This window comes from Lepidothrix coronata, unplaced genomic scaffold (assembly GCF_001604755.1).
Source record: "Lepidothrix coronata isolate B3197 unplaced genomic scaffold, Lepidothrix_coronata-1.0 Scaffold11, whole genome shotgun sequence".
NCBI classification, from domain to species: domain Eukaryota; kingdom Metazoa; phylum Chordata; class Aves; order Passeriformes; family Pipridae; genus Lepidothrix; species Lepidothrix coronata.
The window spans coordinates 977,478-992,761 of record NW_016690191.1 but is presented as its reverse complement, the minus strand read 5'-3'; the positions used below and the strand labels follow the sequence as shown (position 1 = coordinate 992,761).

The window sequence follows — 15,284 nt, the reverse complement described above, 5'->3', positions numbered from 1 at the left end:
ATGCCTTTTATATCTCATCTCTACACCAAAACAGTTCTACTAATTACGTTCGCATGGTCAAAACCAAAGTGTTTACTGCTGCTTTTGTCCCTGTCAAACCATGCTCCTTTTGTTAAACTGTGGGTTTGCTCAGTTTGAGTAAACAACTACCGACGGTGCCTGAGATTTGCCTTTAAAAAACTGCTATTTTTACGCCGTATTCCCACTGCTTTTTAGCAGTTCTCAAGCAGTGAGTTATTAAAGCCTTAAACTCATCCACCTGCGCTGAGACCCTCGAACACGCTCTGCACACAGGAGTCCGGGGATGAGCCTCTCGCAGCATCACCCTCCGAACCACAGCGGACGGGAATCATCGGGCCAGTCCTCTCTGTTTCAGGACTAGCCGAAAACCTGGCAAAGTTACCTATAGTCTTGGGATAAGGGAGGGGAAAAAAACCCTGTAGCGCCGGCCCCTGCGCGCAGGGGGTCGGGCTGTCCCACCTCCCTCAGGCGCAGCGGGCGCGGCCAAGGAGGCGCGGGGCTCGCCCGGGCACGGCCAAAGGCAGAGATTCCCTGGAAAGACCCGAGTGTTCTGCGGCGTTGCAGCCGCCCGTGGCCATCCCGGCGGCGGGGCCAGAGCCGAGCCGCTCCCTCCCTCTTACCCGCGGCGGCTCTTCCTCCTCCCTCGGCCGCCATCACTTCCTGAGGGCGGGCGCGGGGCAGCCCTGAGGGCGGGACGGGGTGGGCGGTGGGATGGCGGCTGTGGGACCGAAGGACGGCGGCGAGGAACAGCCTGGCGACGTTCCTGGAGAGCCCAGCGGAGGCCGGAGAGCCCGGGGCAGGCTGAGGGAATGCCCTGAGCCCCCGCCATCGAGGCACTGCCCCGGGCGAGGGCCAGCCCAGCGCTGCGTCTGAACTTAACAAAACTCCAGTACAAATCCCACGTTATCTGTTTAAAAGGCACAGAACGACAAGGCATAGAGCTAGCGACAGTTTCTGTTAACCGGGGGGGGGTGAGGGGGGAGAAGCAGAGAGGCAGAAAGTTTATGAGGGGAAATATGTATAAAAATTACATTTTTATAGCTTTCTGCAGTGATCATTGTCAATCTGAAAAAGGAGTTTGGAAGACCTAGGCAAGCAGCCTGCTGTTCATTACCACAAACCATTAAACTGAGGTACGGGAGCTAAACTGACCACACAGCTCTCAAAATTAAAAGTAGAACTCAGGTGGTGACTCAGGGAAGCCTTCCTACCTGCACTATGCAAGCATTTAATTATTTTTAAAATAACAGATACAGGTATCGAAGTGAAAAGTGCATGGCAATAGCAATATGTTTGCAAAGAAACAAACTCACCTTTGCACTTATACCACCAAGGTACACTGTGACCTTGAGACAAAGTCCCAAAGCAGCATCTCGAGTGCTGCACTTCAGCCAGGTACTTCATTGTCAGCACAGTGACCAAAAACATTGTTCTCCTTGCAAATGGCTTAAAACACATAGTGAAGTAAATTTATATTTTCTTTCCTCAACAGGGTGAAGCAATCTCAGCCCATCCACTTGTGTCACATCACCACACCTTACAGAGCCTCGGAGGATTTCAGCACATTCTGATGATCCTTTGTGCCTTCCACACACAGCCCAGAGGTTTGGCCATGCCATGGTCCAAGGTCTACTTTGATGCAGCATTGCTGTGTGAGTTTTACTGAGGAAAATCAGAATGTACATGAGTTAAAGCCATGAAATTAAGCTGAAGTCACAGAATTGCTGTTCATAGGATGACAATAGTTAGCTGGTAAAAGATTCAAGTGAAAAGATAAAGGAAAAAGAAAAAAAAGGCAGAAAACATGATGATAACTCAGTAATGCTGAGGATGAGCTCATACCAATAAATGTCAGAGACCAACTTTCCCCAGTGTACTGGAAACTTCCTGGCCAGCTAAAACTCATCAGTTTTCTTATCAGGAGTGGTGAGCATATTGCTGTTCAGCCTAGTAATCTCTTAGTGCTAGCTATCCCATTTTGCATATTAGCTGATAAATAGTTACTTCAATTATGTGTATCCTGCTTGCAGAGTCTCTTTGTGCTGGTAAATGACATCTGAACAAAAGCAACCTGTTGGTCATGAGTTGCATGTTCTCCTGCTGAAGTACTTTCTCCCTATTATAAACAAAAATAAAGTTAAAAAGCTATCCATACACAGCCATTAGTTCCTGCTAATACTGCAGGAAGACCAGAACTGAAATTGCAACAGCCATACAACAGCTTGGCTACATTTAACTTATATACAGCAGATATTTTTTCCATTATTGCTAAACACTGGGTATAGACCAGTGGATTCAAATCCAGAAGAACTAATATTAACAAGGCAGTGACATAAAATATATAAAACTTTCTATCAAAAAACACACACTGGCACAGGTTGCCCAGAGAAGCTGTGGATGTTCCATCTCTGGAATTGTTCAGGGCCAGGTTGGACAGGGCTTGGAGCAACTTGGGACAGTGGAAGGTGTCCCTGCCCATGGCAGGGGACTTGATATTAGGTGATCTTTAAGATTCCTTCCAACCCAGAGCATTCTGTAATTCAGGGGGAGGAGAAAGTAAGTGAAATTGTAAATATATTTTTCCATTTACTATTTCTACAGATTTTGTCACAGAAGAGGCCCCTCTCCACAGGGAACAGTGAGCTTTACACTGAAATGTTTGTCTCCTTTCTTTTTGTGACATTGCATTCCATCTACCTGAAGACCTGCTTCAGTCTTTCCTGAGGATCATTTATTTTTATTAGAATGGAAAAGAAATATAGAGTGTTCGATCCTGGAATTTCTATTTCAAGTCCCCATTATAGTTTAGTGTTAAATAGCATAACAGCTTGATTTCTTCCTCCTCTCATTAAGTGTTGAACAGCTGAGATAAAAACTGGAATATATTAAACACTTCCACTTAACAGTTTAAATCACTGGTCAGCGCCTGCCAATAACAAGAAATAAAAAACCTACACGTAAGTAATAATAAAAGAGATAAAAATTAAAGAGCCGTTTCTAAATGAAGGGCCATATTCTGTTCTTGTTGCCATCTGCTAAAAAGCTACTGGAGCAGTGTGCTGGCAGTTCTGCACTGTGGTCAGAATTCATTTGCAGAAAAAAATATTTTTCTCTTACTCAGCAGTTCAAATAAGTTTTAAATGTATCAGACAAGTGTACAGAAAAATATTCAAGGTGATAACCAAGACTTTCATAGTTGAGTTGGTTCCATTTCTTCTTTACCTCAAGATGAGGGCCATGCCAATCACATCTATGTGTAGCAAGAACAACAACCACCAGTGTTTAGCTGAGTCAGCTGCATCTGACTTGCCTTCAAATATCAAGGGCTTGGATTCTTAATTATGGATGGGGAGATTAATTTGCACAGACCTCAGATATCCAGTGACCCTCAAATCCATTGTTATGGGCACATACACATATGGGAGTGCTAATTTTAAAGCTACAGTCATAATTGAACAGAAATTTCGAGAGTAGCTTCAACTTCAGCTGAAGAAATGTTAGAGCAGAGAAAAGGTTTAATTTCTGAATAGAATTCTTAGAACCAAGGCCTACCCTGAATTTTTAAATTCTTTTTTGAACTATGTGGCAGTCCAAGTACACAAAGCACATGCACACAAAGCTTGGGAACATGAGCAATCGATTAAATCAGTGCAAAAATTAACTTTGGTGTGCTCTGTCAAATTCAATAATTCCATCAAAGTACTTTTACCACTGGCATGCCTCCCACATTTGCACAAGTGTATACCAACACTGGAAATGTCTTGGAATCTTTCCTACCAAAGCAGCAAAGCTCTGCATGGAAAAGGACTAACTATTGAAGACAATACTTTCCCCAAAAATATTTCTGTCAGCTTCTCCATAAAGGCTTGGTGATATAATCTTTGTTGCTTTGTATTTTTTCTATTCCCTTTTGCCAGCTGTAAAAACTTTGAACACTAGTACTACATTCCAAACAGATTGTATCAGTTGTTTCAGAGTGCATGGAACTAATAGACTTACATCTACCCTCTGGAAGAATATCTAATGAAATGCCTAATATTTTATAGCATTCAAGCAATACCTTTCATATATATTTACATATATATATATGTATGTTTGTTTGTGTGTATAAAGCAGCTATAATGTCCCAAAGAAACCACAGTTTCTCATTGTGGAAATTAATTAAACAACTATAGACCTTAAATCTTGCTTTATTCCTTAGAAATTCACTAGACCACCTGTACTTAGATTTTTTTTTAAAAAAATAGCAGAAATCAGAAATAACTCTAAGAAGACTCATTACCCTGTTCAATGTCATAGGGAGAGTTTTACTGACTGGTCAAGGAGAAAAATTAATTTATAAGAATCTTGATTGACATAGGAGTATGAAGACTGTGGGATTTTAGATGTAATTCACTGCTGCCAGTGGCAGATTTTGTCTTATTTAGAGCTGCAGAGAGCTCTATTTCCTGCATTAGCTACTCCTTCAGCCCCAGCAGCCAGCAGAAGTTAGTTTTGCAAGTTGTACTAACCAAGGGAAGGAATGGATGATGGAATCAGAGAATCTCTGAAATAAAGAGAATCCACAAATCTCTTTGTGTCTCAGCACAGGAGGATTTAAATGACAGACACAGGTCATGGCTCCAAACCTCATTCAGCCACACCCAACCCCAGAGATTTCTTCAGAGATTATTTTTTCCCTAAGGTCTCACAATTACCAGCTCTCTTGAGATGATATAGTGGCTTTCTATTCTTAGCATATTTCTCCCCTCCCTCCCTCTCTCTCTTTCTCTCTCTCTCTCTCTCTCACACACACACATACACACACACACACACTTCCTACTCAAAACAAGACCCAGTGAAACCCTCTGCCCACATAGTTATAATTCTCAAGAGAACTTGCATATGCTTTTGTTTTGGGCAGTGACAATGTGCATATGTTTTGATTTCAGGCCCCCCCCATTGGTTCTCAGGCTCCAGTTTAATGAAGACAGACCAGCTCTTAAACTCACCAGTTTCAGCAAGATACAACCCAGCTTCTAGAGTTCCTCTGACCTTGCAAGTTGGAGTGAGATTTTTTAACATGTTGCCTGTTAAAGGATATTACTGAGTAAGTGTTTTGGTTTAGCAAATACACACATTTTCCTATTGGTGTTTGGTTTGAAAAGTGTACAGTGCTTTGTCTCCTTTATAACAAGCCTGAGATAGGAATCAAGAGTAGTAAATTACATAACTGCTATGAAGAGGAATAGCAAAGTTAGCCCTGAGTTTAAGTCAGTAAGAGAAAGTCTAAGAACAGGAAAAATGGACAAGATAAGTTTTTGTAGTTAAGTCACTCCTCATAATTAAAGTGAATTACAGCTGATACCCACAGAGATATAATAAAACTGATTCAATTAATTTTCTGTTTACTTGCACATAAACAGGTGGTGAAAAATGTTGCTGGATATTTTTCAAGAAGTTTCTCTAAGCCTTTCCTGTTCTTCCTAAATCCTATTACATGCCTGGAAAAAGGAATAGAAGTTTGGGGCAGTCCCAGTCAGACAGCTGGGCAGTCAGACTTCTATCTTTAATAGAGACGTAATAATTTTTGCTTTAAAAGCTACATGAGTCACGAATCATCCCTGTCATGTGAATCCACATGCATCGCAGTTGGAAGAAAAAAGGTGCTCTAAATGAAGTTTGCCACAGATACCTGAATTATAACACTGTTTGGAACTGAAAGACAACGGGATTTCACCTTCTGGAGCAGAGATTTCATGGATTCAAATTCCAACACCGTGGTGGTAACTGGTGAGGTTTTTATTTTGTTCTTTGAGCTGGAGATGGTGTGCACGCATGCTTGGTCTTTGTCATAAACAGTTTCCTGGAGGGAAAAACAGTAGCAAATGGTCATACTAACATTTCTAAATGGAAAATAACTTACTGTGCCTTCCTAAGAAAAATCAGATGCATGTCAGAGGAAACAGACTGCAGTCTGCCCTCTTTACTGCCATCCAGTTTGGTTTGTTGTTCATTCTCTCCATGTTTTAATCTTTGTTGACATTCTCTCTGATCCAAACCACATAGCTCAAGGCAGTGCAGGCTAGGATTAGATAAAGCTTACCCAAAAGGAGCTCTGAAGCAAGAAAACCAGGTTGCATCACAATGTCACATAGTCAGTGTCCAGAATTAGAGCAACACATGGCAAGTCTCAGGGGCTCAGTTTCATGGCAAGGTAAGGGAGTTTTAAACAGGAGATGCTGCCTCATCATTGCTAAACTAGACCATTAAATTTAAATATACCAAAGGAACATGCCTGAACATGCAGCACAAGGGACCAAATTTGGAGTTTCTCTTGCTGGCTGTAGCTACTGAGGCTTCACAGTGGCAGAACCCCCAGCTAGAGAGTCCTGAGCTTTAAAAGGTTAAAGCTCTTAAGGAATGCTGCTCCTCGCTGTTCCTCTTGTTGCCACTGGCTCATCTAAAGGCAATCGTTACACATATCTTGACATGTGAGTTGCTGGATAATTTTCCACTGCAGGTCATCTGAGGACATAGGAATGAGGTTGAAGCTACATCAAAGAGATTTGCATCTCGCTGTTTTCAATTAAACACTTTTTTTTTTAAATAGCTGCAAGATGGGCAGAACTAGTCTGGCTTGCTCCAGACATAACTGCAGCTGAGCTGGATGGAGTGCAGGAGAGGGCAGGAGGTATTAGCTAACCTCTTAAAAGGCTGACAGTCTGGTTCTCTCCTATGATATTTATGGCACATACCCTTGTTAGGAACACTTCTTAGCACCCTCTTAGATTTTTCCTCCCCTTACATCACCATTTATGTGCAGAAATCTACTTGTTCAAGAAGTTTGAGACTGGTGTGCCCTGTTAAAGACACAAGTGCATCTTAAAGCTACTGCAGAGATTATCACAGCATGTCTCTGTCACATTTTCACCTGCTCAGAATATAAACCTGCTGGCAGGGAGCCCAGTTTATTATATGGTGCTCAATAACATTCAGCCAGTTAGTTCTCCACATTGCTGCGGGTATTTCAGTAAAACTCCTACATTTAGTCATTTTTCATGGAATAATTTTGTCCCAAGCACGAGTTTCTTACAGCCACCACTGACACACATGTGTTTCATTGGGAGCTGATTAATAACTCTACTATAATTCTGTAGTTCTGCACAGACAGGTAAAGAAGCATGTACAACAACTACAGCTCCAAAATGGAGCAGGTGTCACCCTAATTTTGCTCCCAAAGCAGAGTGGGACCAGCGGGGTTTTATGTTCCCCTGATAATGTGAAATGAGCACCATTTCACTTTCTTCCCTCCCCATGGCAGAAACTCAAACCTGGAGAAAACCTTGTCAGAAATATTAGCACCATCAAGCTTTTCAAAATACTAAAGAGAAAAGATGGAGCAGTTATGAAATAAGCATTAACAAATTAAGAAATGCTTAAAGTCTAGCACTAATTAAGCTGTCACAAGCCTGTATTTAGGCTTAATTGTCTCCAATGCAAGTAGCTTTCACTGTGCAAAATAGCAATCATATGCTGTCAAGTATTTATTTGTCCATTTAAGGATTTTTAAATATTTAAGAGTTATAGCATAAAAACCATTTCACAAATTCCTGTTCCTGCCACCCAATATCTAAGACTTGGCAGCGCTCTGGATTGAGAATATTAATTGAGATTAATAAAGATAGTGGGAGTTTTCCATCAAACTTTTTAATGACAAAAATGCCATCTGCTCAAAATGAGTTTTTATTTCCCTTGTATTGAAAAAAAATAAAAAGACTTTCACAAAAAAGATCCATAAAATTGAATGTAATACTTTGGATTAAAGTGTGCTTTTCCCTTTTCGCCTTTCTTTACCTTTGGGTAAAAAGTGAAGAAAGAGACAGAAAACTTTCAAGTTTTCACCACCTGGGATTAAAACAAAATTACAAATTAAATAAAATTTTACTTTTTCAAACATTTTCATTAAATATGCATATCTTCATCATTATGAGCTCTAACAATAAGAATGATACATTAACTCTGACCTGGGAGTATTTAACACCAGAACCTTCAGTAGTGGTATTTCTGGGGATGATGATCCTTGCCCAAAATCATCATTTACTTGATCTGTCCTATCAGTTCCAGTACATTTACCAGCTTTAGTTAAGGCTCTCTCACAAGAAAGCCTTGACATGAATGAAGATTGCAGGATTAGTTCTTTTATCAGTGAATACACAGAATGAAAATACTATTCCCTTAAGTGTTATAAAGGCTAAATCCTACCTGAAAAACTCAACCTCCATAACCAAAAATATGAAGATAAAGAACAAATATGTGTGTGCAGGCAAGTCAGCCCCTAATCTGCAATTGCACAGCAAGTAGAGGTTAAAAGCACCTTTCTTTCTTTTCATTTGCAGGTTTTGGTCCCTTCAGACAATACCTGGTTAATTCCAGCTGGGAGGCAGTGAAGGTAAGCATAATAAAAAAGGGAAAAAAAAGGTGGGAGACATTTTATTTTGTAGAGATCCCAACACAAACTGCTTTTAGGCTTTCCATTCCCTTCAAAAAAGTTACTTCTCATGACTCATTAAACAGAATTGTGCCTCATGGAGCAGACTCCCAACATGGAAGAAAGGGGATAATGAAAAAGTGAAACATTATTTTATTTGCATGATATTTTTTGTGCTATTTAAGCACTTTCAAAATATTGTTCTGGATTCTTAAAAAAGGTATGTTTTACCCAGGGTGCCTTCTCTGCAGCTAATGCATATTGCACGAGTTCTCTCTGTCTGCAGTAAATAGATCATCTCACACCATGGATCATTTTATCATGTCTGTGTGAGGTGATTTCCTTCTCATACAAGTGCAGCTTATGAGTTCTGACTGCCTGCTTCAGGAACACAAAAATCTGTGCCAATTCTAAGTATGTTTTCACGTTTCAGCTTTGGCTTCCACTTTCAAATGACAGTGAAGTCTACAGTTAAATTGAAAACAAGGTAATTCAAATTTTTTCCTCCTCCATCCACCTTGACTAGCAGGAGCAAGTCTAAGGTGGAGCCTTAAAAATTCCTGCTTATTTCCTAAATCTGTGTATTAGAGCAAATTTATCTGGGGGATAAAAAGACATGGTTTGGATACATGGCCTTCAGCATCAGCTGATTCATTCTCCCTATCACAGATAAAAACCTTCCTTGAGTTCAGTTACTCTCATAAGGTACTTAGGAACAGAGTTATTTTGAGAGGGTCTTTCATACAAGTTTTTAGCAATCCCAAGGTAGAAAGAAAGTCACACAGTGAAATCTGAAACTACTTGGAGAACAATCAAAATAGTAAAATTGAATTAGAGCTTTGGTCCAAGAAATAACAGATAATATTGGTAAAAATGGAAAGCAAGACATGTAAAACAAACTGAGGGGACTATGTTCTTTTATGAAGACTGAAGTAAGTCCATACATTTTTAAATTCTTATGGACACTGAAAGGAAAAAGGCAGCTATAGGAAAGTATTAGTAGTGACAGAAAGGCAATGGCCCTACGGGACTGTAACCACAATACAAATTTCAGTAACAGCTACTGAAGATCTGATTTGAAAATGAAATGCATTCCAGCCAAGATGACTGAAAAACAAGGAGCTGGTGCATTTTTCCACAGACCAAAGCTATAGCAACTCCACCAACACATACACATTTTCTATTTCAGCTTCGTTGGGTGAGTGCATCTTGGTCTTTGGTAGAATAAATCTATTGCCCCTCCAAATCACGAGGGATGTTATCCCTGTAGGCTAACAGGAAACAAAAATACTTCTGTGATACCTTTCCACACCCCAGTCATTACAGGAGGCCCATAAATTATCTAAACTCCAACCTGACATGGGCCCTAAACCACAAATATTCGTCAGTTGACAGTGTTCTTGCTCATTATTTCCTGATTCCTATTGGTTCTAATTTTGGGTGGAAGATCATCCTCTTCTGGCTGAAAATAAAGCACGTTCTTTATCTGCAAGCAAAACAGCCCAAAGCGAGGAGGCACCAATGGGATGAGTTTCCTGTACCAATGCCATGAGCTGGCTACAACAGGGACTTACATAACAGGGGCTACAGCATTCCATAACCAAACAGCTGTCAGTCCTTGTGTATGGAGGAGAACAAATCCATTTCTCTCTGATGTGACACCCTCGGTGTGGAATTAATTTGTATTCAGACTCAGGATGCTGCTTTGGTTTCCTGTGCCCTGGCAAAGGTGGTAAATTCAGGCAATTCAGAGAAATTTGCTGCAAATCTGGAAGTACTTTGAATTTTGATAGGCTTCTCCACGCTAAATAGCAATCTCATGGTATTGTTCCATTGGCCTCATTCACAGGAGTAGCTCTATGGTCTTCAGGAAGCTTATGCACATATATTAAAGATAGCAAAATTTAGGATTTACATCTGGAAGTAATCCTGTCTTGGCTTGGGGTGCCTGCATGGATCACTGAAGTGACATAAAACCCTCCTGCTGAGTCCCTTTGCTGTGAACCAACAAGTGTGCACTCAGATTCCTCCTCAGGAACGTGCTGAGCAGCCAGACCAGAGCTACAAACGTGACTGCTCAGGCTTATGTTTAATGCCTTTGTAGCCTTATCCAGAACTATCCTAATTATTAGCCCAGTATGAAGTGGGTGCTTATCAAAAGCCTGGATACCTTATGGAAAGCCTGGATACCACAGCAGCCTTGGTGATGTTGAAATGCTGATGCATGCAATCTCCAAAGTTCACATCCCAGAAGGGTCCTCATACCAAAAGCATCTGAAATCCTGTAAAAATACATTTAACAGTTCCAGTGTCCTAATTCCAAAGCATAACCTCACCCTTCATGCTTTTGAAATGGATTCTTTGCCAAAGAGCAATGGCTTCCCTTCTGTGAGCAATACTGGCTCTTACACACAGCTGCTTCCTTAAAATCCCTGTTACAGCTCCTCCCTAAGATCCTGCCGATGGGATCACCCGTTTTCCTGAACCTCTCTTCTTGCTGTGAGGAGGATCAGAGATTGATCCAGTGACCACACAGCCCATTCCAATAGTTGCATCCCTTCTATGCCCTCACTGGTGCTCAGAGAAATACTATTTCTCTTAAAATTAACTGTTTACTACTACCACCTTTTTGATGAATAAGCCAATTTCCCTTTTCTGAAGTACTCAGGAATCAAATGATAAGTGTTAATAAAGCTCTATTTCTCCTGGTTTAGAAAGAGTATTTATCCTGCATTGCCTGTTTTATAATAGAGATACAACTGAAGATAAAATTTTCCAAGAATGTGAGGAGTACCCTGTTGTTTTTGCACGGACCCAAATTCTCATCACAGCACAAGACCCTCATGCAAGGCATTAAACAGCATGGCATTCATCATCCATGGAGTTCTCATTCCTCAGCAAGTATCCCCTGAGTGTTCAGGGAAAAGGAGAGTCAAATGGTTCTGAAAGTAGAGGCAAACCTGTCAGTTCAGGGTCATGGAGAAAAGCTTCTGAGCTCTTATAGAAAAGCTTCCGAGCTCTTATAGACACCATCACATGGCCCAACATGGTTGTCTAGCACTAGGAGGACAACTTCTCTTTAGAAACCCGCCTCACTAAGTTTTTCATGGTTTTCATAACTCCATTCACCTAAAATTTCCTCCTAAAATATGCATGAGAGCTCCACCAGCAGCACTCTTAGCTCTGGAAGTGCAGGACATTGTTGCTAAAGGAAAACAAAACCAGGTATTTGCTCTGCTTTTCCTGACAGATCACACTGATTTACCACCATGTGTTAGTTCTGCAGCACCACGTGGGACCCTCAGGATCCCAGATTCCCTGAATTATTGATTCCATATTCCAGACTGATGGTCCCACCTAATAACCCTTGATCCGATCCTGTTCCTGTGTCTCCTCCAGAAAGTCCTGTCTGCAACTTGGCAGCAAAATAACCTATCAGGGCAGTCCACCCACCAAGGTCAAACTCCCCAGTTAATAGGGCACAAATGTAAGTTGAGTGACAACATTCACAGTAATTAAACTGTTAGTGCAAAGAACAGGTCACATTTCCAACTGCTTCTGGGAACTGTGTCTGCCATCGGGAGATCAGGATCAGATCTCCCAGTGCAGTTTTTCATCCTGCCACTGACCATGTGGTCTTTGGAAATTTGTCATTTAATCTCTGTCTCTCTCCCTCTCTGCTTCAGTTTCATCATCTGTGAAACTAAGAAGACATTGCTATCTAGTGCCTTCATTTCTGTTCTGGAATTTTCTTACATCCCTAAAGCTTTTAAAAGGTATCTGCACAATTAGGAAAAAAACAAAACAAAACAAAACAAAACAAACTAACAAAATAAAACCACACCCAAAAACCCAAAGCAGATAAACAAAAACCCACTAACCAACCAAACAAAACACCTTTGTTTGCAATGCACTTGCAGTGTGACGGGATCAGCTGAAAACTTCTGGTTCCCTTTCTGCACCAACACAAGCGATTCACAAAGTCAACACACGCGACCCCCTTCCTGGCAGCCCAAATCAGTGAGAACTCAGGCAGACTCACGGAAATTTTCTGGAGTTTTTTGGAAGTTCAAGATGCTTCCAACACGCCGTGGGGCACAGCCACCACCTCTGAGCACAGAGCTTACAAATCCCTCCTCTTTGAGGAGGGCTGTGTGACAACACGGCCGAACACCAGTGCACCGGGGCTGTGACCACAACTCACCAACAGCTCCAGGTCAGCAGTCGGTAATGCTGGATTTCATTTCCCTCCTAGAAGAACTTCCCAATAAAGAATCTTCATGTTTTGTTTTGAACCACTTTTCCCACAAAACAGTCCTCCAAAACTTTTCTCCTCCTTTGAAGTTTCCTTTGCTGTTTCAACTACACTGGACAGGCACTTGTTTACTGAATTCACTCACCACCGTGAGCTCAAGTTTCCTAGTGCAGTTATCCTCCTCTAACCATCCTCAGTCTCTCACCTTACATGCAAAAATGGTTCTGGTTAAGGCTGAGACAAGGAACAACCTTCGTTTATTTTATTCCATATTTGCACGACATCTGGTCTAAGGGGCTATAAGCCCATGGTTGGGATTCTTAGACAACACAGTAATGCACGTTATCGACAACGTGCTGAAATTGCTTAGGACATAGCAAACCATCTTCCTTTGACACAAATTCTCAGCCCTTTGCTATTGGGCAGCTTCAGGGTTTTTTTCAGTCCTGCACAAAAGTATTTTTGCGTGTTTCTGCCATGACAATTGTTGACAAAAGAAAATCTGTCAACAGAGAGCACGAGAGGAGAACAACCTTACAGCTCATTTTGGGTCTCCATGTTCTGAACCAAAGTTAGGGGCAGTTGAGTTCTCTAGGCCTTACAGTTAAAAAGAAAGAATCTCATTAAATGTAAAAATTAAAGATGCTTTAGAAAAGGAAATGCTAATTGTGAACCAGCTGGGGTTTTCTTTTTCGGAGGCTCAGGCACAGTACAGCATTCTTCAGCGAGATGATGCAATGGTCTCTCAAAGACTGTCAGTGCCCAGAGGAAAAAAGGCTGGCACTGTTCTCCAAATGTGTTTACTTCCCTGCAGGCATTGTTTCCTTGCTTGTGTCAAATAGTTTATTGAGCACAGCTAATCAATGCTTCCGCTGACAAGAAAATTGGAACACTTTATATAGGAAGTGAGTGTTGAAGGGCAAATTTCCCAGAATTGTGGGCCTCATCCACAGGGGTATCCTGAGTGAGAAATGAAAACTTGAGAAGACAATGACATTTAATACAGCTACAGGTTTCTTGGGCTAATCAGACACCTCTGCTGCTGTGCCCCCCTTGGACACTTCATCTGCACCATCCTTTGGTAGTGGTCTACTCAAATGGAACAGGGATTTTCAACCACCATTTTATTTTTCTGGGACAAAGCTTTCCACTTCAGATGCATTCCTTCTGCATCCTGCCATTGCAGCCACCTATTTTCTACTTAGAGGTTCAGGCCTTGTTTGTTAGCCCTATTCCACTGACAAAATCATTTCATGTCCATATGACATTTCTTCTCCAGACCATCTTCTAACCACCTGGCCAAACTGCTGCTTTGAAGTGTACCTTTATTTCATTCACCTCAATTCTGGGCATAATTTTTGCTTCCCTTGGGAAAAGGTCCCGTGTGGAAATTTAACTGTACATAAATGACACAGAAATAACACCCCAGTGACAATTCCTTTTACTAGAGAAACATATTCTGGACCAAAACATAAATTAAACTCATTCTAAATGTGACCTTCCTCATGTTGACAGTCACCTCCAGCACAGCTTACCTGAACCTGGTCAAGCCAACAGATCACTGGAGTGAAAAAGTCACGTGAATTCTCCTTGGGTTTGTCTCTTGACAGTGCAGATCTTTCAGAGGAACAGCTCTTACCTGTAGCAAAGCCCATTTAGATGCTTTCAAGCAAGGATCTTTTCTGAGAGACACTGTCTCATGGTTCCTCAGGGACCACTCCCACCCACTGGAGACTAGGCATCCCTTTGGAAAACACAATAGCTCCACATGGATGTGACATTAGGGAACTGTTCAGCACATTTTAATCTCTTCCAGCTGAAAAAGAGGGAACTACTATGAAACCAACCTCATTGCAGACCAGTGTTGAGGAACCATGGGGTTAAGCATTGCTCCTTCAGGTGTTTTCTCAGCTGAATCAGCCCAGTTTCTTTACCACAGTCAGAAATCCGATGCTTTTTCAAGTCCATGGTGGCTTTTTTCGTAAACACAGGAGCTGTCCAAGAGAGGCCTTGGTGAAAACATCGATCTCCAGGTCATGCAGCTGCCAGTGGTTTACCAAAAAGCAAAGGAGCAAGTCATCAAGATATGGACGACTCTTCAGCCACTGGTGAGTAATGAGAAAGTTACACAATTTCCTCCCTTCATTTATGAATATGAGAAAATCTTGAAAAAAATCTCCAAGAGAGTATTGCAAAACATCAAACAAATCTGGGAAGTGACTATTGAAACTGTGATCAAGGTTACAACCCCAAATTTGGAGCACACACTAATTAGCATCCTCTTTTGACCCCATGCCATTTAAAAAGCGTAAGTGATGCTGAACAAAGGAAAAAAAAAAAATCTACCATAAACTGCAAAAAAGGTACAGCAGCTCTGCAGTGCTGAGCTGAATAGACACAACAAAAACTGCAGCATAATTTGGTTCTCATTTATATTCTCTTATCAAAGTCTTCTTTAGACATGAGCAAGACTCCCCACCTTGAAGCTAGTGATTCACATAACGCTTGGCACTTTGGCATTACATGTTTGTAAAAAAC

The 15,284-nt window shown here is 41.4% G+C and overlaps 2 protein-coding genes across 7 annotated transcripts in view; one reads left to right on the top strand and one right to left on the bottom strand.

Moving 5' to 3' along the window:
- FAM169B (family with sequence similarity 169 member B) overlaps positions 1 to 6,286 on the bottom strand; it is a 42,491-nt gene extending 36,205 nt beyond the window's left edge. For 2 of the 5 annotated variants that reach the window (XM_017805045.1, XM_017805042.1), the window contains exons 1-2: positions 1,558 to 1,593; positions 1,335 to 1,467 (exon numbers count right to left, since the gene is read on the bottom strand). Coding sequence is in view for 3 of the 5 variants with exons in the window: in XM_017805042.1 (XP_017660531.1) it covers positions 1,335 to 1,449 (115 nt within the window). In the remaining 2 variants the exon portion in view is untranslated. Of the gene's footprint in view, positions 1 to 641; positions 693 to 1,334; positions 1,468 to 1,557; positions 1,594 to 5,012; positions 5,091 to 5,740; positions 5,867 to 6,106 lie in introns of those variants that run through there. The other 3 variants (XM_017805043.1, XM_017805046.1, XM_017805044.1) reach the window with 3 other exon arrangements.
- PGPEP1L (pyroglutamyl-peptidase I-like) overlaps positions 1,564 to 15,284 on the top strand; it is a 17,243-nt gene continuing 3,522 nt past the window's right edge. The window contains exons 1-5 of one of the 2 annotated variants that reach the window (XM_017805049.1): positions 1,564 to 1,673; positions 4,953 to 5,110; positions 5,603 to 5,793; positions 8,400 to 8,452; positions 14,738 to 14,854. In XM_017805049.1, coding sequence (XP_017660538.1) covers positions 5,760 to 5,793; positions 8,400 to 8,452; positions 14,738 to 14,854 — 204 coding nt within the window. In that variant the 5' untranslated portion in view covers positions 1,564 to 1,673; positions 4,953 to 5,110; positions 5,603 to 5,759. Of the gene's footprint in view, positions 1,674 to 4,952; positions 5,111 to 5,426; positions 5,794 to 8,399; positions 8,453 to 14,737; positions 14,855 to 15,284 lie in introns of both variants that reach the window. The other variant, XM_017805048.1, reaches the window with a different exon arrangement.